Below are 19,608 nucleotides of genomic sequence, written 5' to 3'. Positions count from 1 at the left end.
GATTTGTTGATGATAGCCTTTCTGATATTGTGAGATGGTACCTCATTGTTGTTTTGATTTGCATCTCTTGGATGATTAGTGACTTCGAGCATATTTTCATGTGTCTCTTGGCCTTTATGTCTTCTTTCGAAAAGTATCTATTTTGGTCTGTTGCCCATTTTTTGATTGGGTTGCTTATCTTCCTTTTGTTAAGTTGTATGAGTTCCCTGTAAATGTTGGAGATTAAACCCTTATCGGTGATAACATTGGCAAATATGTTCTCCCATGCAGTGGGCTTTCTTGTTGTTTTGTTTATGTCTTTTTTTATTCCAGATGAATTTTTGGAGAGTTCTTTCTAGGTCTGTGAAATATGCCATTGGTATTTTAATGGGGATTGCATTGAATCTATAGATTGCTTTGGGTAGTATGGACATTTTAATGACGTTGATTCTGCCAATCCATGAATACGGTATATTCTTCCATTTGTTATGTCTTCCTCTATCTTTTTTCAACATCCTATAGTTTTCCGAGTACAGGTGTTTTACCTCCTTAGTTTATTCCTAGGTATCTTAATTTTTTGTTGAAATGGTAAATGGGATTGTTTTTTTAATTTCTCTTTCTGTAAGTTCATTATTAGTGTATAAAAAAGCCATAGATTTCTGGGTGTTAATTTTGTATCCTGCTACATTGTCAAATTCATTTATTGAGTCTAGTAGTTTTTTGATGGCATCTTTAGGGTTTTCTATGTATAATATCATGTCATCTGTGAATAATGACAGTTTAACTTCTTCTTTTTCAATTTGAATACATTTTATTTCTTCTTCTTGTCTAATCGCTGTGGCTAGCACTTCCACTACTATGTCGAATAGGAGTGGTGAGCGTGGGCATCCCTGTCTTGTTCCTATTCTTAGGGAAAATGGTTTTAGTTTTTGCCCATTGAGTATGATGTTAGCTGTAGGTTTGTCATATAAGGCTTTTATTATGTTGAGGTATGAACCCTCTATCCCCACTTTGCTGAGAGTTCTTATCAAGAAAGGGTGTTGGATGTTGTCAAATGCTTTTTCTGCATCAGTTAATATAATTATGTGATTTTTGTCTTTCAGTTTGTTTATGTGATGTATCATGTTTATTTATTTGCAAATATTGTACCAGCTTTGCATCCCTGTATAAATCCCTCTTGGTCATGGTGATGATCTTTCTAATGTAACATTGGATCCGATTTGCTAGAGTTTTGTTGAGGATTTTAGCATCTTTGTTCAGCAGGGATATTGGCCTGTAGCTATCTTTTTTTGTAGTGTCTTATCTGGTTTTGGGATTAGAGTAATGCTGGCTTCATAGAAAGAGCTTGGAAGTGTTCCTTTCTCTTGAATTTTTTGGAATAGTCTGAGGAAGATAGGTTTTAGTTCTTTGAATGTTTGGTAAAACTCCCCTGTAAAGCTGTCTGGCCCAGGGCTTTTGTTTGCTTGAACTTTTTTGATTACTGCTTCAGTTTTCTCCATAGTTATCAACCTATTCAGATTTTTTTTTTCTTCCTGATTGAGTTTTGGAAGGTCATATTTTTCTAGGAATATGTCCATTTCTTCTAGGACTAGGTTGACCAGTTTGTTGGAATAGAGTCGTTCATAGTATTTTTTTATAATCCTTTGTATTTCTGTGGGGTCTATTGTTATTTCGCCTCTTTCATTTCTGATTTTGTTTATTTGGGTCCTCTCTCTTTGCTTCTTGGTGAGCCTGGCTACAGGTTCATCAATCTTGTTTATCCTTTCAAAGAACTAGCTCTTGGTTTTGTTGATCTTTTGTTTTTTGTTTTTGTTTTTTTGTTTGTTTGTTTGTTTTGGTCTCTATGACATTTATTTCTGCTCTGATCTTTATTATCTCCTTCCTTCTCACTCTGGGCTTTTCTTGTTGCTCTCTAATTCTGTAAGTTGTAGAGTTATATAATCTATTACCACTTTTTCTTGTTTTTTGAGGTAGGCCTGTAATGCTATGAACTTTCCTCCTGGTACTGCTTTCCCTGTGTCGCATAGATTTGGGATTGTTGTGTTTTCATTGTCATTTGTTTCCAGGATGTTTTGAATTTATTCTTTTATCTCTTTGGTAACCCAATCATTGTTTAATAGCATGCTATTCAGCCTCCAAGTGTTTGATTTTTTTTTTATTGTTTTTATTGTAGTTGATTTCTAGTATTATGCCATTATATCTGAGAAGGTGCTTGATCTGATTTCAGTCTTCTTGAATTTGGAGAGACTTTGCCTGTGTCCCAATATGTGCTCTATCTTTGAAAATGTCCCATGTGCACTTGAGAAGAATGTATATTCCATAGCTTTGGGGTGAAATGTTCTGAAGATGTCCATTAAGTCCATCTGATCTAGTGAGTCATTTAGGATTGCTGTTTCTTTGTTGATTTTTTTGGCGAGAGGATTTATCCAGTGATGTCAATGGGGGTATTAAAGTCCCCTACTATGTTTGTATTGCTGTCGATCTCTCCCTTGATATCTTCCATGAGTTTTTTTTTTATGTATTTGGATGCTCCTGCATTGGTTGCATATATGTTTACTGGCATTATATCCTCTTGTTGTATCTCTCCCTTTAGTATTATGAAGTGGCCTTCTTTATCTCTTGTTATGGCCTTCACGTTGAGGTCTAGTTTGTCAGATATAATTATTGCTACCCCAGCTTTTTTTTTTTTTCATTTGCATTTGCCCGAAAGATATTTTTCCATATTTTTTTTCAGTCTGTGTGAGTCCCTTGTTCTGAGATGGGTCTCTTGTAGACAGCATATATATGGGTCATGTTTTCTTATCCATTTACGTTTAAGGTTATTAGTGGTAGGTACTTGTTTGTAGCCATTTTTATTCTTTGTGCCTGTGTTCCTTGTATTTCTTTTCTATTTCTGTTTCTCTTGTTTGTTTGTTTGTTTGTTTGTTTTACAACAGTCCCTTTAGCATTTCTTGTATTGCTGGCTTGGTAGTGATAAACTCCCTTTGCCTTTTTTTGTCTGTGAAGATCCTGATTTCCCCTTTTTGAATTATAGCCTTGCTGGATAGCGTATTCTTGGATTCAGTCCCTTGCTTTGCATCACTTTGTATACTTCATTCCATTCCCTTCTGGTCTGATGTGTTTCTGTTGAGAAATTATTTGATAATCTAATGGAGGATCCCTTGTAGTTAAGTCTCTGTCTCTCTCTTGCAGCCTTTAAGATTCTCTCTTTGTCATTAACTTTTGCCATTGTAATTACAACATGTCTTGGTGTGGGTCTTTTTGGGTTCATCTTGTTTGGGACTCTCTGTGCTTTTGTGACACCCCCCCCACCACCACCACCACCACCACAAAATCAGGGAAGTTTTCTGTCATTATTTCTTCAAATAGGTTTTCTAATCCTTGCTCCTCCTCTTGTCATTCTGGCACCCCTGTGATATGTATGTTACTTGTTCCATGTTGTCCCAAACTCCCTTAGGCTCTCCTCCTGCTTTCTAATTTTTTTCTCCAGTTGCTGTTCATATTAGGTGTGTTTTTCCATCCTGTCTTCTAATTCGTTAATTTGGTCCTCTGCTTCTTATAGTCTACTGTTGAAACTTTCCATTGTGTTTTTATGTAGTTATATCATTCTTTATTTCCTCTTGATTCTTGCATAAGTTGTTGATTTGCTCATCTAGCTGCTTTAGAAACTGTATGACACTTACTCTTAATTCTTTTTCTGACATATTGAATGCCTCCATTTCATTTAGTTCCTTTTCTGGTGTCTCCTCCTTTTCTTTCCGTTGAGAGTTGTTTCTTTGTCTCCCCATTTTTGCTCTCACCGAAGGGTCTAGGGGGAGTTGCATCGTTGCAAGCAGTGGGCCTGGTGAGCGGGTCGCACAGTCCAATACTCGCCAGGACCCAGTTGCCAGGAGGCATGGGGCCCAGGATAGAAGCAGCGGGCTTGGCAGGAGGGTTGCACAGTCCGAGACTTGCATGTAGTATTTTTCTCTAAGGACCATTTTGCAGCAACTTACAAGAACAGAGTAATGTATATTTTGATTGTGGTTTTGGCCCTTGAAAGGGTTTTTATTTTTTTAATGCATACTTATGTTGTGTTGTCCCGTACAGTAGCTACCAGCCACATGTGGCTATTTAAATTAGACTAATTGAAATTAAGGAAAATTAAAATATTATTTCCTTAGTTGCATAGTCACATCTAAATGTTCCATAGCCACGTGTAGCTAGTGACTGTGAGACCAAGCAGATGTAGAACATTTATGTCATTGCAGGAAATTGTGTTGCTTCTGTTGGACAACACGGTACTGTGTTTTTTAGATTGTTCTCTTTACTCGGGTTCTTGGAGTGCCAATTGTACCTTTGGTTATCTACTGGCTCTAACTCTTGTGATCTTTGTTGTGGGAGAACTCTGCCTCCCTGAGTTTTATAACTTTGAACTATAAACCTGTGTAAGATGTAGGGAAACTTGTATTGTCCTGCATTTTAAACAGAGATGGCTGTCCTTGTTTTTTTTCTGGCTCCATTGGCCGATTTTTACAGGTTGCGGTGCTTTGAGAGTCCTTATGTGATGCAGCAGCTGCCATTCTTATTCCCAGACTCATGCTGGCCTGAGACCCTTTTTGCGTTTTGCATATGGAATGTGAACTCCAACTCCCTAGTCATCGCTAGGTCTCATCCCAACATTCTATACCTGTATTTCCAGCCTTTTTCCCCACCTTCCACCCCTACCTTAGGCAGTTTTCTCTTTTCTTTCTGTTCCTGGAGATCTTTCTTTCTGTCTTGTAAGTTCAACTCTGTTAACGGAATGTCTTTGCATTACTCTTTTTTATTTTTCATTTTATTGTTGATGGTATTACAGATGTTCTCCATTTTCCCACTGAATTACTTTTAACATTTTTCTCATTCTCATAATCTGTGTTCATTGTAGGTTACCAGCTAGATAAATTTTTCATAGTCCTGCCACTCGAAAATTAGGTTAACTACCATTAACATTTGTTAATATCTCTACAACTATATTTTAATATGTGCATAATACTTAGAAATAGATAAACATATTAGGTGCATATGTGTGTACATATACATATATATACATATATATTCCTTTTTATGTTTAATCTGTCTTTTCAGTGAACATTAACATCTTTTCATGACAGTAAACACATTTAAACCTTTTTTTTTCTTGCACTTGGGATTACTTTCATATTGTAATCTTTGGTTTGATTTTGTATGTTTCTTGGTTTGGTTTTCAATTTCTCCTGGACAAGTGTAAAGTATACTAATAAGTTATTATGTTTCTTTTGTTTGTTCCCATTTATTTTTTCATCTGCATAAATAACAACAGTTATTCATATACATGAACTAGGGGCCCAGTGCATGAATTCGTGCACTTTGAAAGGCACTGTGGGCCGCAAGGCCAGGGTGGGCACAGGGGCGGGTCTCGGCCCATCCTCCACACCCCTGCCCGGCCCCTCCCACTGCGGGCCCCTGGTCCCCTGTCTGTCGGCAGCCCCGCTTTCACCGCCGCCGCTCCCATGCACTCACGGCGCTGGCCCTGCTCGCACCCACTGCTGGTGCAGAGCGATTGCAGCCAGTGCCAGCAGTGGGTGCATGCAGGGCGAACAGCGGCTGCTACCCTGATCGTCCCTCAGGAGCAGGGGGAGGTGGAGAAGCCCTCAGGGGCGATCAGGGCCAGCAGCCGCCACTCACACCCACTGACGGTGCCAAGCAATCAGGACCTGCACTGGGCGCTGGCAGCAAATGCGAGCAGCAGCTCCAGCACTGGCAGTGGGTGCGAGCCGGGCCATCTCCTGCAGCTGGTGTGAGTGGCAGCTGCCGGCCCTGATCGCCCCTCAGGAGCAGGGCGAGGTGGAGAAGCCCCGAGGGGCGATCGGGGCTGGCAGCCACCGCTTGCATCCGCTGATGGTGCCGAGCAATCAGGGCCGGCGCTGGGCGTCGGCAGCGGGTATAAGCGGCAGCTCTGGCACTGGCCACGGGTGCGAGCGGGGCCGGCGCTGGCAGCAGGTATGAATGCCCGGCAGGACCACAGCACATGGGAGCAAAGAATTTTCAGTAACCACCAGAGGCGCTCTCCAATGACAGCGAACAGCGCCTCACCTTGGTCTGGCGCCCCCTCTCACCTGTTGTACCATCCCACCGCACCCGATGCCTACCATGTTCAGCACTCTGCCACCTGCAGCCGACACCTGCCATGTTCTGCGCATGCTCCCTGGTGGTCAGCGCACGTTATAGCGACCAGTTATTCAATTGTTTTGTTGTTTGGTCTATTTGCATATTAGGGTTTTATATATATATAGATTATATTGGGAATTGCTAATGTGAGGCAGAGGGAAAAAGTTCTTACTCTGTCAACAAAGCCTGTCTTCTATAAGGCTAAAATCTATATACCTCCCCTTTGTAGCAAATGTACTTATAGTAAAAATTTATTAATACTGCAAATGAAAAAACTTAATTTTAAAGCAACTGATACTATAGGTATTCTTGACTTGCTGATGGAAATGCTGGTATGTTTTATTTGACTTTACAGTAACAAAATTTGGATTTTACTACACATTGAAATTTCCTCCTTTAGTAGCTGTATATGGGGGTGAAAGAACAATTATTAATTAAAGGATAGTATGAGCACCTGGCGTACCCAAAATGGAGTTTACTTAATTCTAATGTAAGGTTAAACTTCAGGGGTTTTGTTTTTGTTTTTTTATTTATATTTTTATTGTCTAAAGTTTTACATATGTCTCCTTTTTCCCCCGCTTGACTCCTCCCCACCCCCAAGCCATTCCCACCCCAGGCAAGCCCCCACCGCCCCAGTGTCTTTTGTCTATTGGTTATACTAATATGCATGCATACAAGTCCTTTGGTTGCTCTCTAACCCCCCCACCTCCCCATTTGTCTCTGGATCTATTCTTGTTAATAAATTATATTGATCCTACATATGTGTGAGGTCATGTGATATTTATCTTTCTCCAACTGGCTATTTTGCTTAGCATAATGCTCTCCAGTTCCATCCATGCTGTTGCAAATGGTAAAAGTTCCTTCTTTTTTATAGCGGCGTAGTATTCCATTGTGTAGATGTACCACAGTTTTTTAATCCACTCATCACCTGATGGGCACTTAGGTTGTTTCCAAATCTTATCTATTGTAAATTGTGCTGCTGTGAACATAGGGGTGCATATATCCTTTCTGATTGGTGTTTCTGGTTTCTTGGGATATAGTCCTAGAAGTGGAATTACTGGGTCAAATGGGAGTTCCATTTTTAACATTTTTGTTCTCCACAGTGGCTGCACCAGTCTGCATTTCCACCAGCAGTGCACGAGGGTTCCTTTTTCTCCACATCCTTGCCAGCACTTGTCGTTTGTTGGTTTGTTGATGATAGCCTTTCTGACAGGTGTGAGATGGTATCTCGTTGTTTTGATTTGCATCTCTTGGATGATTAGTGACTTTGAGCATGTTTTCATATGTCTCGGCCTTCTGTATGTCCTCTTTTGAAACGTGTCTATTTAGGTCCTGTGCCCATTTTTTGATTGGATCGTTTATCTTCTTTTTGTTAAGTTGTATGAGATCTCTGTAAATTTTGGAGATTAAACCCTTATCTGAAATATCATTGGCAAATATGTTCTTCCATGTAGTGGGCTTTCTTGTTGTTTTGTTGATGGTTTCTTTTGCTGTGCAGAAACTTTTTGTTTTGATGTAGTCCCATTTGTTTATTTTCTCCTTAGTCTCCATTGACCTAGGAGCTGTGTCGGTAAAGATATTGCTATGACATATGTCTGCTATTTTGCTGCCTATGGAGTCTTGTAAAATTTTTATGGTTTCCCGTCTTACATTTAAGTCATTTAGCCATTTTGAGTTTGTATTTGTGTATGGTGTAAGTTGGTGATCTAGTTTCTTTTTTTTTGCATGTATCTGACCAAATTTCCCAGCACCATTTCTTCAAGAGACTGTCTTGAATCCATTGTATGCTCTTGCCTCCTTTGTCAAATATTAATTGAGCATAATGGCTTGGGTTGATTTCTGGGTTCTCTGTTCTGTTTCATTGGTCTCTATGTCTGTTCTTGTGCCAGTACCAGGCAGTTTTGAGAACCGTGGCTTGGTAATATAGCTTGATATCTGGTATTGAGATCCCTCCAACTTTGTTCTTTTTTCTCAGGATTGCTGTGTCTATTTGGGGTCTTTTTTTATTCCATATGAATTTTTGGAGAGTTTGTTTTAGATCTTTGAAGTATGCTGTTGGTATTTTAATGGGGATTGCATTGAATCTGTAGATTGCTTTGGGTAGAATGGAAATTTTAATGATGTTGATTCTACCAGTCCATGAACATGGTATGTTTTTCCATTTGTTTATGTCTTCCTATGTCTCTTTTTTCAATGTCCTGTAGTTTTCTGAGTACAGGTCTTTAACCTCCTTAATTAAGTTTATTCCTAGGTGTCTTAATTTTTTTGGTGCAATGGTAAATGGGATTTTCTTGTTTGTTTGTTTCTCTTTCTGTGAGTTCATTATTGGTGTATAAAAAGGCCATAGATTTCTGGGTGTTAATTTTGTATCCTGCTACATTGCCGAACTCATTTATTAGGTCTAGTGTTTTTTTTATGGAGTCTTTGGGCTTTTCTATGTATAGTATCATATCATCAGCAAATAAGGACAGTTTTTCTTACTCTTTTCCAATACGGATGCTTTTTATTTTTTCTTCTTGTGTAATCGCTATGGCTAGCACTTCCAGTACTATATCGAACAGGAGTGGTGAAAGTGGGCATCCCTGTCTTCTTCCCGTTCTCAGGGGAAATGAGTTTAGTTTTTGCCCATTGAGTATGATGTTGGCTGTAGGTTTGTCATATAAGGCTTTTATTATGTTGAGGTATGATCCCTCTAGTCCCACTTTGCTGAGAGTTTTTATCAAGAAAGGATGTTGGATTTTGTCAAATGCTTTTTCTGCATCAATAGATATGATTATGTGATTTTTTTGTCTCTCAATTTCTTTATGTGATGTATCACATTTATTGATTTGCGGATATTGTTCCATCCTTGCATCCCCAAAATAAATCCCACTTGGTCATGGTGTATGAAACTTCAGTGTTTTTTTTTTAACTTGGATCCCTCTGATATTGTCAATGGAGCATGAAGATAGCGGGGAAAGTATTTTACATTTTAAAATACCTTATATTTTATGAACTACTTTAACATTTATTTTAAATCATTCAAGGAAGGGCTTATCCCAATTTTATAGAAACTGATTCACCAAAGCCAAAGACCTTTAAAAAAAATGTTTTTTATTGATTTGAGAGAGAGAGAGAGAGAAACATTGGTGGCCTTCCACACACATCCCACTCGAGGATTGAGCCAGCAACATTTCAAGTGCACAGAACAATGCTCAACCAACTGAGCCATACCAGCCAGGGCCAAAACCAAACACTTTAATGCTACATACACAGTTGTAGTTATTCAAGCTGATACTACCCCAAACTGCTTTCATTTCTTATAAGTAACTTGGGCACTAAGTTAATTCTGCTTAGGTCAGGGGTCAGGTCAAGGCTAATGTCCTTACAGTCTTCAAATAACCCTAAATGAGCAGGATTCATCTCATTATTTGAAGCACGCATGCCTTTCTATTTATTTCAACTTGAAAATACAGACTAAAAAATAAGTATTTCTGGAGCAATCATTTATTTTTAATTCTTCTCACAATTTCTTAACAGATATTTGGAACAAAACAGGAGCAGTTAAATTGGTCAGGTGGTCTCCTGACAATAGTGTTGTAATGGTGACCTGGGAATGCGGAGGCTTTTCTTTATGGAGTGTGTTTGGAGCTCAGCTGATTTGTACACTTGGAGGAGATTTTGCGTGAGTCAATAAAGACAAATTTTAGATAAAAGTTTAATTCTACTATCTCTCAGACAGTACACACACTCAAAAACTATGTCATATAGCTACCATTTTGCCTTGACTGTTACCCCAAAACAATTTGTAAGATACAGAATTAATTTGTTCAGAATGTATTGATACTGCAAATATCCATCCTCTTAAAACTTCCTGTTTATTCAATAAAAATGCAGTTACTTATTGAACCCCTTTGTTTATATGATAGCATGTTAGATTCAGGGTTAAATATGGTTCTCTTCAAGTAGCTTATTATTTAACTAGAGGCCTGGTGCACGAAATCCATGCATGGGTAGGATCCCTAGGGCAGCCTGGCAATCAGGGCCGATCAGAACCTTCCGGCAGCCAGCCGGGGCCTTCCTTCATTCCGTGCCGCCCCCTGGTGGTCAGAGCATGTCATAACTAGCCATCAGTTTCCTGGTCAAACTCCCGTGTGGACAATTTACATATTAGGCTTTTATAGCCTATATAATAAAAGCCTAATATGCTAAGTGTCCGGTCGTCCAGTCGGCCATTCAACCAATCAAAGTGTAATATGCTAATGATATGCTAAGGCCACTCAACTGCTCGCTATGATGTGCACTGACCACCAGGGGCAGGTGCTCCGACCAGTAGATTAGCTTGCTACTGGGATCCAGCCAATTGGGACGGAGCGAGATGGGCTAGACACACCCTGGAGCCCTCCTGCAGTCCCTCCCCAGCTGGCCAACCTCGCATGTCCCTCCCTGGCCCTGATCGTGCACTGGTGGGGTCCCTCGTCCTGGCCTGCACCCTCTCGCAATCCAGGACCCCTTGGGCGATGTCGGAGAGCCAGTTTTGGCCCAATCCCGCAGGCCAGGCCAAGGGACCCCACTGGTGTATGAATTCATGCACCGGGCCTCTAGTATATAGATAAGAGTGGTAAGCCATGCAGATAAGTAACTAGTAGGAAATGGAAAATTACATTATCTCATAGGGTAGGTTATTGCATGGACTGATAGGGGTGGGTTGATATGTCTGCCCTCTTCCTATACTACTATGAACCTCAGTGCTGATGAAAGGAACTCATGTTCCCAAAGTGCATGGTGGTGCCAGGAAGTTACTTAGGGCCTGGAAGACTGTGTCTCATCAGTGGGAGACCTAGGCCGTCTTCTATTTCAGGCATTATTATGTAGTTCTATTTTAAAGATACAAAATAAATTTGCTTTTTTTAATTAAAGCTAAATATCCATATAATAAAAGCCTAAGCGACGATTAGACCAGAACGACCGGTTGCTATGATGCGCAATGACCACCAGGGGAAGACGCTCAACACAGGAGCTGCCCCCTGGTGGTCAGTGCTCTCCCAAAGGGGGTGTGCCGCTCAGCCAGAAGTCGGGCTCATGGCTGGCGAGTGCAGCAGCGGTGGTGGGAACCTCTCCTGCCTCCACAGCAGCGCTAAGGAGCAGCAAGCAGGTGGGTGGTAAGGAGCAAGGGGTCCTGGACTGTAAGAGCGATGTCTGACTGCCAGATTAGGCCCGCTCCCCACATCCCCCGAGGGGTCCCGGACTGCGAGAGGGCACAGGCCAGGCTGAGGGACCCCCTCACCCCCTGTACATGAATTTCGTGCACCAGGCCTCTAGTCTATATATATAAAAGGCTAATATGCTAAGTGTCCCATGGGCCGTCTGACTGGTCGCTATGACATGCACTGACCACCAGGGGGGCAGATGCTCAACACAGGAGCTGCCATGACACGCACTGGCCATTTACAAAGAAACGGCATCGCGGACCTGGCACCAACGAAGCAACACTCGGCTTCTCCCAAGTCGGACACAGGTCCCACCACCACCCCAGAGTGACACCCCACCAAATCACAGCCGACGCTGCCGAGATCCCATGGTGCAAAATTGGCCCAAAGCCCAGCCCAGCAAAGGTCGCTGTGGGTACCGGGTAATGACATCAAGTAGCAATGCCCAGCATTTCTTCAGCCCAGGAACACGACTTGCTTTATAGCCAGGTGCAGACATTTTACACTTGAACCAAATGTCTGTGAGGCATTTTCCTGTGCCTCATCTCATTTGATCCTCACAGTCCTGGAGTAGGTAGATAGGAGACTTGGTAGAATCCTATTTTCTTTCCATTAGCCAGAAAACGGAGATTTAGAAAATTTAGAAATTTGACCCGACTGAAAAGAAGAAATGGTGGACCTTGAAAATGACTTAAGGTTTTCTCGCTGCACAGAATATAATCAAACACTGCTGCAGTTAAATATTTTACCCTTTGTTCTCCCTGCGTGATCTACAGTAATAATCTGCTTCGTGATGATATTTACTGCTGTGTTGCTGACAATTACCTGAAAGAGAAGTTAGGGTGTTTCACTGGGCTGGAAAAAGTTTAGTTAAATCAGAAAGCAGGTCCTATTAAGCAAGTTTATATATATAAAAGGCTAAGTTGATTCACACATGCATGATACATATAAAGCTCTTGCTGGCACCAATCACACACGTGTGTTTCGATCTGTGTCAATTGTGAATTTGGTTGACACTTCTATTATAGAGAGAGGGCGAATAGCGATATTAAAATACGTCTTCTAATTCATTGTGCACGAATCTGTGCACCGGGCCACTACTTATATATAATTAGATGACTCTTTTTAATTAAGTTTCTATTCTGTTTTAGTTATAGGTCTGATGGTACCAAAAAAGATCCCCTTAAAATCAATTCTATGGTAAGTACTTTCTATAAAATACTGGTATAGTGTGGAAAACTTGGATTTTTCTTTTTTTCCCCTCACGTTGGTCTGATAAAATTACAAAGCTATTTTAGTCTCAGCAGCCTCTTCTCATGCAGTTCTTGCTTTGGGGGAAAAAAAAAAAAAAAGGTTGTTTTTGTTTGTTTGTTGTTTCAATCAGGAGTCTGTTCAACTTTCAGTATCCAATTTTGGTTTTGCTTAGCAAACCCCATCATCTTTGAGAACATAGTGCCATAGTGAAATGAGACCATTATATTTCCTAAATATACCTCCATTTCTTGTGTGACTCACTAGCACCCACTTCTCATGACCTCCTTTCTTTTAACATGCTCATTGACTATTTTTCCTGGAGGCCATGCTCTTGTGCATTATTTGAGCACATTTTTAGAACTTTCTATAAATGTATATCAAGAGAATTGTAGTTGCTTTCACAACAGTATTTTCATGTGTTTCTTTAGAAAGCAGTGAGGTGTAACCCGTCTGTACATAAAAGCAGTGTCTCACTGCAGTCTCTCTGCGTACCATCTCTGTGACGTTAGTGCTATGAGTGCTGTACACGGGAAGAAATTTCCTGACCTTCTGTTTCTTGAAGCATTAAAATCCCCATGAGACTTGAATAGTGTTTCCTAACCTTTCACAACCAAGAACCCCAGTTGATGTCTATTCCCACCTCCATATTTTAAAATAGGTTTTGAACAAATGCCATTTCTGTAACTGCCAGTCAGTGCTTCTGAATGGCATGCAATAGCCAATGTTATCAGCCTCACTAAGTTATTTCAGTCATAAACTAAGAACCTAATAAGCATTTTAGTTAGCTTGTACAACTTTTATCACGGGAAAGCAAAAATATTACACTTTTGAAATTTTGTAACAATTCTTCGACTCCCCATTACTATTTTCTTGGCCTTGCAGATTTGAAATCACTAATTTTTTGTTGTTGGTGGTTTTGGTTTTTTTTTTTTAACTATCATGGGATTTATAGAATATTAAAATTGGCTGGGTCTGGAGAATTTATTGGAATGTTTCCATTTTACAGAGTAAGAAACTTACCCTGAAAAACCAAATAGGTTGGCCAAGCTGGAGGGAAAACCCAAGTCACATGGCTTCCAATCCACTGTTCTTTGCTCCATGCAAACTGCACCTGTTTTGGGTCTTTTTTTGTGTGTGTGTCAAGCTTCAGCGAGGCAACTGGGTCTTCATCTGTAAGGAATGTCTCTGTATTTGAGAGTCAGTTAAATTAATGGAGAAGAGTGAAGATTGATGTGTAGTGCTTTCATTATTGTAGGTAGAGAGCAGGGTTGGGGGTTTCCACTGAGACAGCTGGCCTGTGGTTGATGTAGGTATTTGCAGTGGATGCAGATGCTTGTCTGGGTTGTTTGTCATAGTTTCTCTGACCTTCAAAAGCCTGTTGTTGGTTATTTCAGAATTTGAATATTTGAAGCTAAGAAAGGATAACAAGAAACTTTTTAGTGTTTTGATTTCCCCCCCTTTACCTTTTCTTTCTCCCTCCTTCTCTCTCTCAGAGCTGGGGTGCAGAAGGCTATCACCTATGGGTAATCAGCGGATTTGGTTCTCAAAATACTGAAATTGAGTCTGAGTCCAAGAGTATAGTTAAACAGCCTGGCATTTTGCTGTTTCAGTTTATCAAGAGTGCACTCACCGTAAACCCTTGTATGGTAAGTTTATTTAATTAAAACTGTTTTGGGGTGTTTTTTTAGTGGCTTTCATATTAGAATCAGACTTTTCCTATGACACACACGTGTTGAGTATACTCTTAAAATTGGCATATTCTTTTGTATATTTTCTGTGATTCTGTATTGTTTTTTTAATTTCTGTTGAATTTACACCAAAATTTTATTTTTGAGCTGTTGTTTTTTTAAAAGAAAGGATCACAAGCAACTTGAGGAAAAGCAGTGTTTACTGATTTACTTAAATAACTTGAATAAAATTTAGTCTTTATCTGAGTAGCATTTCCCAAAGTGTGTTCCAGTAGGCTTTATGAGAAATATCCATAGCAATTACACAGGATAAGAAAAGGTTATGTTCTGTGTGAAATAAGGGAGTTAAAGCTGTAGAGATTTCTTCATTGTAGGTCTCCAGGGCTTTCCCATGCTAGTATGCATTATGAAAGTCCAGGAGCTGGTGTATAAAAACCAGTGTTTCCCAAGCTTATGTAACTATGAAATTTTAAGGAATACCTTGAAGAAAATATGCCTAGGAATCTATTTGGGAAAATATTGCCCCAAATTATAATTTAAATTCCTCATGTTTTACCAATCTGAAATAACATTAATATTATATATTGTTAATATGTAATAATAGTATATGTTACATGTTAGGAGGCCTATCTAAATATCTGCCACCAATGGGTTTTTAAATATTTGGTGCAGCTAAAATTTACAACACATTGAGAAAGAATGTGGAAATAGCCTGACTCTTTTATTACTATAGTTGAAGAATAAGGATGCCCAGAAAAACAAAAATAGAGTATTTCTTGTTCTCCCCATCCCAAATAACAATTTAAAAGCACCCTTGAGCTTTATGTCAAGACAACATTTGTACTACAATGGGATGGTGAGGATCTCTGGGGCACTGATCTGTCTGATTTGAATAGCCACTAAAGAATTTTGCCCGTGTTTCCTGGCCTTCTGATTGAAAACTAGGGCATTATCATTAAGAAAATAAACTGTCTTATTTGTCTAAATATCCTCGGAACTTGGCACAGTCCTTGGCACTAACCAAGCATTTTCCCAAGTGATCACTGAATTGTTCCAAACCAGGACCACGGACTTAAGCCTGTCCTTCCTCCTCCCATGGCTTAAAGATCCTCCAGCATTATGTTATCCCCTTCCCAACCCACCGCTTCCTGCCATGTGGGCATGAGTGAGCACATACACAAGCTTTTCAACCAGACATGTTCTCTTACCACCATTCATGAGGCATTTTATGTGAAACTAACTTGTAAACTTAGATAATGAGTAGTTAGGTTTAGTTTTCAGATGGACAATCTCATAGCATTGCCATGTTGAAGTAGTAATCAAAGCTACTGCTATAGCAGTTGCAAACCTGGGCATATTTTGGAATCTATATGATGAAAGGACTTAAAAATTTCATTTACACTGGGAAGTAAGAATTGAAATATAACAGTACATTAGATCATTTTGTAGTCGTGTCTTCTGTGAGGAAAATCACCATTAAGATATATGGTACATTTCCTGTAATAAAACTAAATTTATGTACTTACTTACTTTCCCCTACCTAATACTGAGTTGTTTTTATTTCCTTCTTTGCCCTGCTGCTGCTTTTTTCCCTCATCTAGAGTAACCAAGAGCAGGTGTTGCTTCAGGGTGAAGATCGATTGTACTTGAACTGTGGAGAGGCCTCACAAACACAGAACCCCAGGAGTTCTTCAGTTCACTATAAGCCCAGCTCGTTGGCAGAGGGCGGTTTTGAGTCTCAGGGTTTAAGCACTTTACTCGGACATCGACATTGGCATGTGGTCCAAGTAAGTCTTCATTGGCTGTTGACTTAGTCCTCGGTAAGACAGCACCTGGAGCAGATTTTTAGATATTTCCTCTTTTGCTTTAGAAAACTGAAAACCTTTTTGACCTTTTTGACTGTCATGTGTCTCTTTTGCTTTTCCATGTTCTTGTTTTCTTGTCTTCTGCTTCCTTTCTTTCCACTTGATGTAGAGCATATTACCACCTGCTTTAAGTCATTTAATAGTAAGTTTCAAAAATAGGAAGTTTATGTTTTGCCCTCTTACTGAGCAAAACTATTTTATTTCCAAACTTTTTTGGGAGTATAAATTTAGCTCTGTAAATTTGCATAGGCAAAAATGTAGTAATTTCATGGAAACTAACAATATTGATTAGTACCCTGTGCAGCAGCTGGCCTTGTAGTCCTAATTGGGACATATTGAGGTTAATTGTTTGACTTTAAACCAAATTTTCAGACTTCTGGTCAGCATAAAACTTTATTGTTAATAATTTTGTTATTACTTAATCTTGTTCCAAATTACTCATTCTACAACTTTAAATTAGCAGTTTCTTATAGTAATTCTGATAAATTGGCATTTAATATGAAAATTTTGATACCAAATAAAATTAATTTAGTTTAATCAATAAGTTGAAGTTTCTTGAAAGAAACTTTAATATACAGTTTCAGTCCTGAGTGTGTTCTTTCACCTTTTGATATCAAAATGCCTTAGGTACATCAGTGCCTACTCTTAGATTATGGTTTTAGTCAGTTTCTCTTTCCACAATTCTTTGCCTTCTATATTCTGTACTTTTCCCTCACTAGCTTACTTTAGCTTCCATGTCACTTTCAGTTGACTCTGAATAGAGATAATGAGAGACAGAAGAATGGTCATTAGGTGAAAAATTAAAGGAAGAAAATCTACATTGACGCGGTATACACTAAAATGTCAAGAGTATTTAACTTACATTAATAAATTCATAAAATCAAACAATGTGCATACCATTTTATAATTAGTAACAATTTTTAAATAAAACTGCATCAGCTACTTCCTTGACTAAAATTTTCCACTGCTCCCTTCTCTCCTATAGCCATTTCTCTGCTATTTTCATTTCCCCATACTTTGAACTATTCATTCTACACTGACCTAGCATCAATGCCAGTTCTGCCTAGCCAGGTCTGTGTTGCCAGAGAGCCAAGTAGAGCAGAGGATCAAAGAAGGTAGGTCTGGAACTCAAAATCCCTCAGGCAATAACAAAAATTGAATTTCCTTCCAGCTCAAAAATTCAGTGATTCTGTGATTCTTAACCATCTGTGAAGTATCCCATATTAGAATCCTATAACACTGATTTTACAACTTTAGACAAAGTAGGTACTAGCAAGATTCTGTCATTCTGTTCTTCAGATATCTACAATATTTGGAAAAATGAACTCGTTGAACTCTAGCTTTACCTAATTTCTTTCAGTTCCTTAAAACTAATGAAAATAATGCAGGGTTGTACTCCCACAACAATTAAGTTATAATAGACTCATAGAATTTTTAGAGCTGGGAGGACCTCAGAGATCATGTAGTTCAACTGGATTTTATACATCAGGAAACAGGCTCAGGGAAGTTAGGTGAGTTGCCCAAGGTCACACAGCAGAGTAGTGTCAGACTTATTCTTACCATAATGTAAGCTAAAGTAATAGTCTAACGTATTTCAAAACCTGTGCACTAAATATTGAATCATGTAATATGCTGCTGGCCTTGAGCTAAAACCTAGAATGTGCCTTTTTGGCAATGTTTTTACCCTGTATTTTGTTTGCTGGCACTCCAACTGCATGCGTCAGTGCAGTGTGGTGATGTTTTGGTGGGGTGTTTATAGTGTTCGTGTAATTTTGGTGCTTTACTTTTCATGTCCTTAGCCATTAGCAATGATTTTCTGAAGAAACAGGTCAAGACAACATTCCCTGCTTCAACACATGCTCTTGTCTAGGATAAGTGCCCACATAGTCCATCAGAGTGGCTTTGTTTGTATGCTTTTTGTACAGCTAGAGTTAATCAAATAAGCTCCAGCTAATTCTGCTGCTCTGTCTGTTCCTCATCTAAATTACTGGGTGTTTTGTTTAAGTTTTCTCCCTTGCGTTTGTTAGTTTCCTGATCAGAAGATTCTATGTTATGTTTTTTCCTTTAACTAAAACATCACAGATACTTATAAAAAGCAGGGTTGGTAGTTGCTGGTAGAGATGGTGTTTGTTTGTTTGTTTGTTTGTTTGTTTGTTTGTTTTAACTTAGTTTCCCTAGCTACACATTTTTAAAAATTTGGAAGTAGTTTGTTGACAGATGGAGCACAAATAAAAAAAATAAAATATGAAATTAAAAAAAATAACAGTATGCTTGTGGTATTAGGGTATGTTCCTTCTTTGATTGCCCTTTATTTTAATACTCAGCATTTTGTCTAATATAAGTGTTTATTACTGAAGGGTGCACGAATCATTACCACCCAGTGTTCTGAAATGTTGGTTTTCTAGTTAACCTGGCTATTTAGAAAGTAAGCTTCATGAATTATGGGAGATGAACACCTACAATGTGTTAAGCATGTCAGCAGCAAGGATTCTAAAGGCTATTTTATTTATAAATGATTTACTCTCATTCCTGTGTACCATGTTTGGTGTTGGCACAGATCAAATCTTCTAGGAAGAAGGCCCTCACAGTCTCACCAGTTACAGACAGAAGTGGGTCTAGGCAGGAGACAGGGTTTTAGCAGAATGACTTTAAGAGAAAAAATTAGGTTCTTTGAGACTGAAGAGAACCCTAAGAAGTTAGGAGTAGAGATTCTGTACCCCAGCACTCAGTTTTCTCAGTGGTCTGGCATGGCTGTGAGCCTGAGTATGGAATCCTGACCTGAGTTTCTGCAGTATTTATTAGCTGCCGCTTTTCCTTCTGCCATTTCTTCTTCTCAGTATTAGGGGCAGAGCTCAAAGTTCAGGTGGCACAGATCAGTAAAAGTGACCTACTGGGGTAAAGATAAAACTTTTTATTATTTTATGGCATCTTCAGATACAAAACTACATGGGTAATAAAGCACTTTGAGTTTTGAAAATAAACCATTTGTGGCACCTCAGAGACTTTCGGGGGTTAAAAGAAGAAATTGTTTCTTACAGATATTCATCAGAGTGTGATCATATACGATTTAACCTAGGTTCCCATGATTAGAAACTCCTTGTGTTGGCACCCACCTTGCGCTCTACCCACCCACACATTTCATAAATGCTTATGAAACACCAAGGTATTGGGGAAGGGTGTTCTTTTTAGTGTCATGGGTGGCTGGCCCAGTTATACTCCAGATACATCCTTCAGGTGACTGTTTTCTTCATCCAAAAAAGAAAAGAATTTTCCTTACAGCCTCCTACAAAACTACTTTCATCTTTTATTTTGCCACCTATTCATGACCTTAGATTATCATTATTCTGAACTAATTTCACCCATCAAGTGAGTTTTATTATTGGCCTGAATAGTATGGCATATCCATTAAGATACAAGTTAAGCATTCTTCAAGCATATATTGTGACACCGTTATCTTTAATTTCA

The 19,608-nt window shown here is 39.2% G+C and overlaps 1 protein-coding gene across 2 annotated transcripts in view; it reads left to right on the top strand.

The window, feature by feature from the left end:
- The window catches only part of RIC1 (RIC1 homolog, RAB6A GEF complex partner 1), a 115,978-nt gene that overhangs the window by 69,451 nt on the left and 26,919 nt on the right, over positions 1-19,608 (top strand). For both annotated transcript variants that reach the window (XM_080670555.1, XM_080670554.1), the window contains exons 9-12: positions 9,667-9,811; positions 12,488-12,536; positions 14,084-14,236; positions 15,880-16,065. In XM_080670555.1, coding sequence (XP_080526681.1) covers positions 9,667-9,811; positions 12,488-12,536; positions 14,084-14,236; positions 15,880-16,065 — 533 coding nt within the window. The remainder of the gene's footprint in view (positions 1-9,666; positions 9,812-12,487; positions 12,537-14,083; positions 14,237-15,879; positions 16,066-19,608) is intronic.

The sequence above is a fragment of the Plecotus auritus genome (genome assembly GCF_963455305.1).
Source record: "Plecotus auritus genome assembly, chromosome: 5".
Taxonomy (NCBI): Eukaryota; Metazoa; Chordata; class Mammalia; order Chiroptera; family Vespertilionidae; genus Plecotus; species Plecotus auritus.
This window is presented reverse-complemented; position numbering and strand designations above follow the sequence as displayed.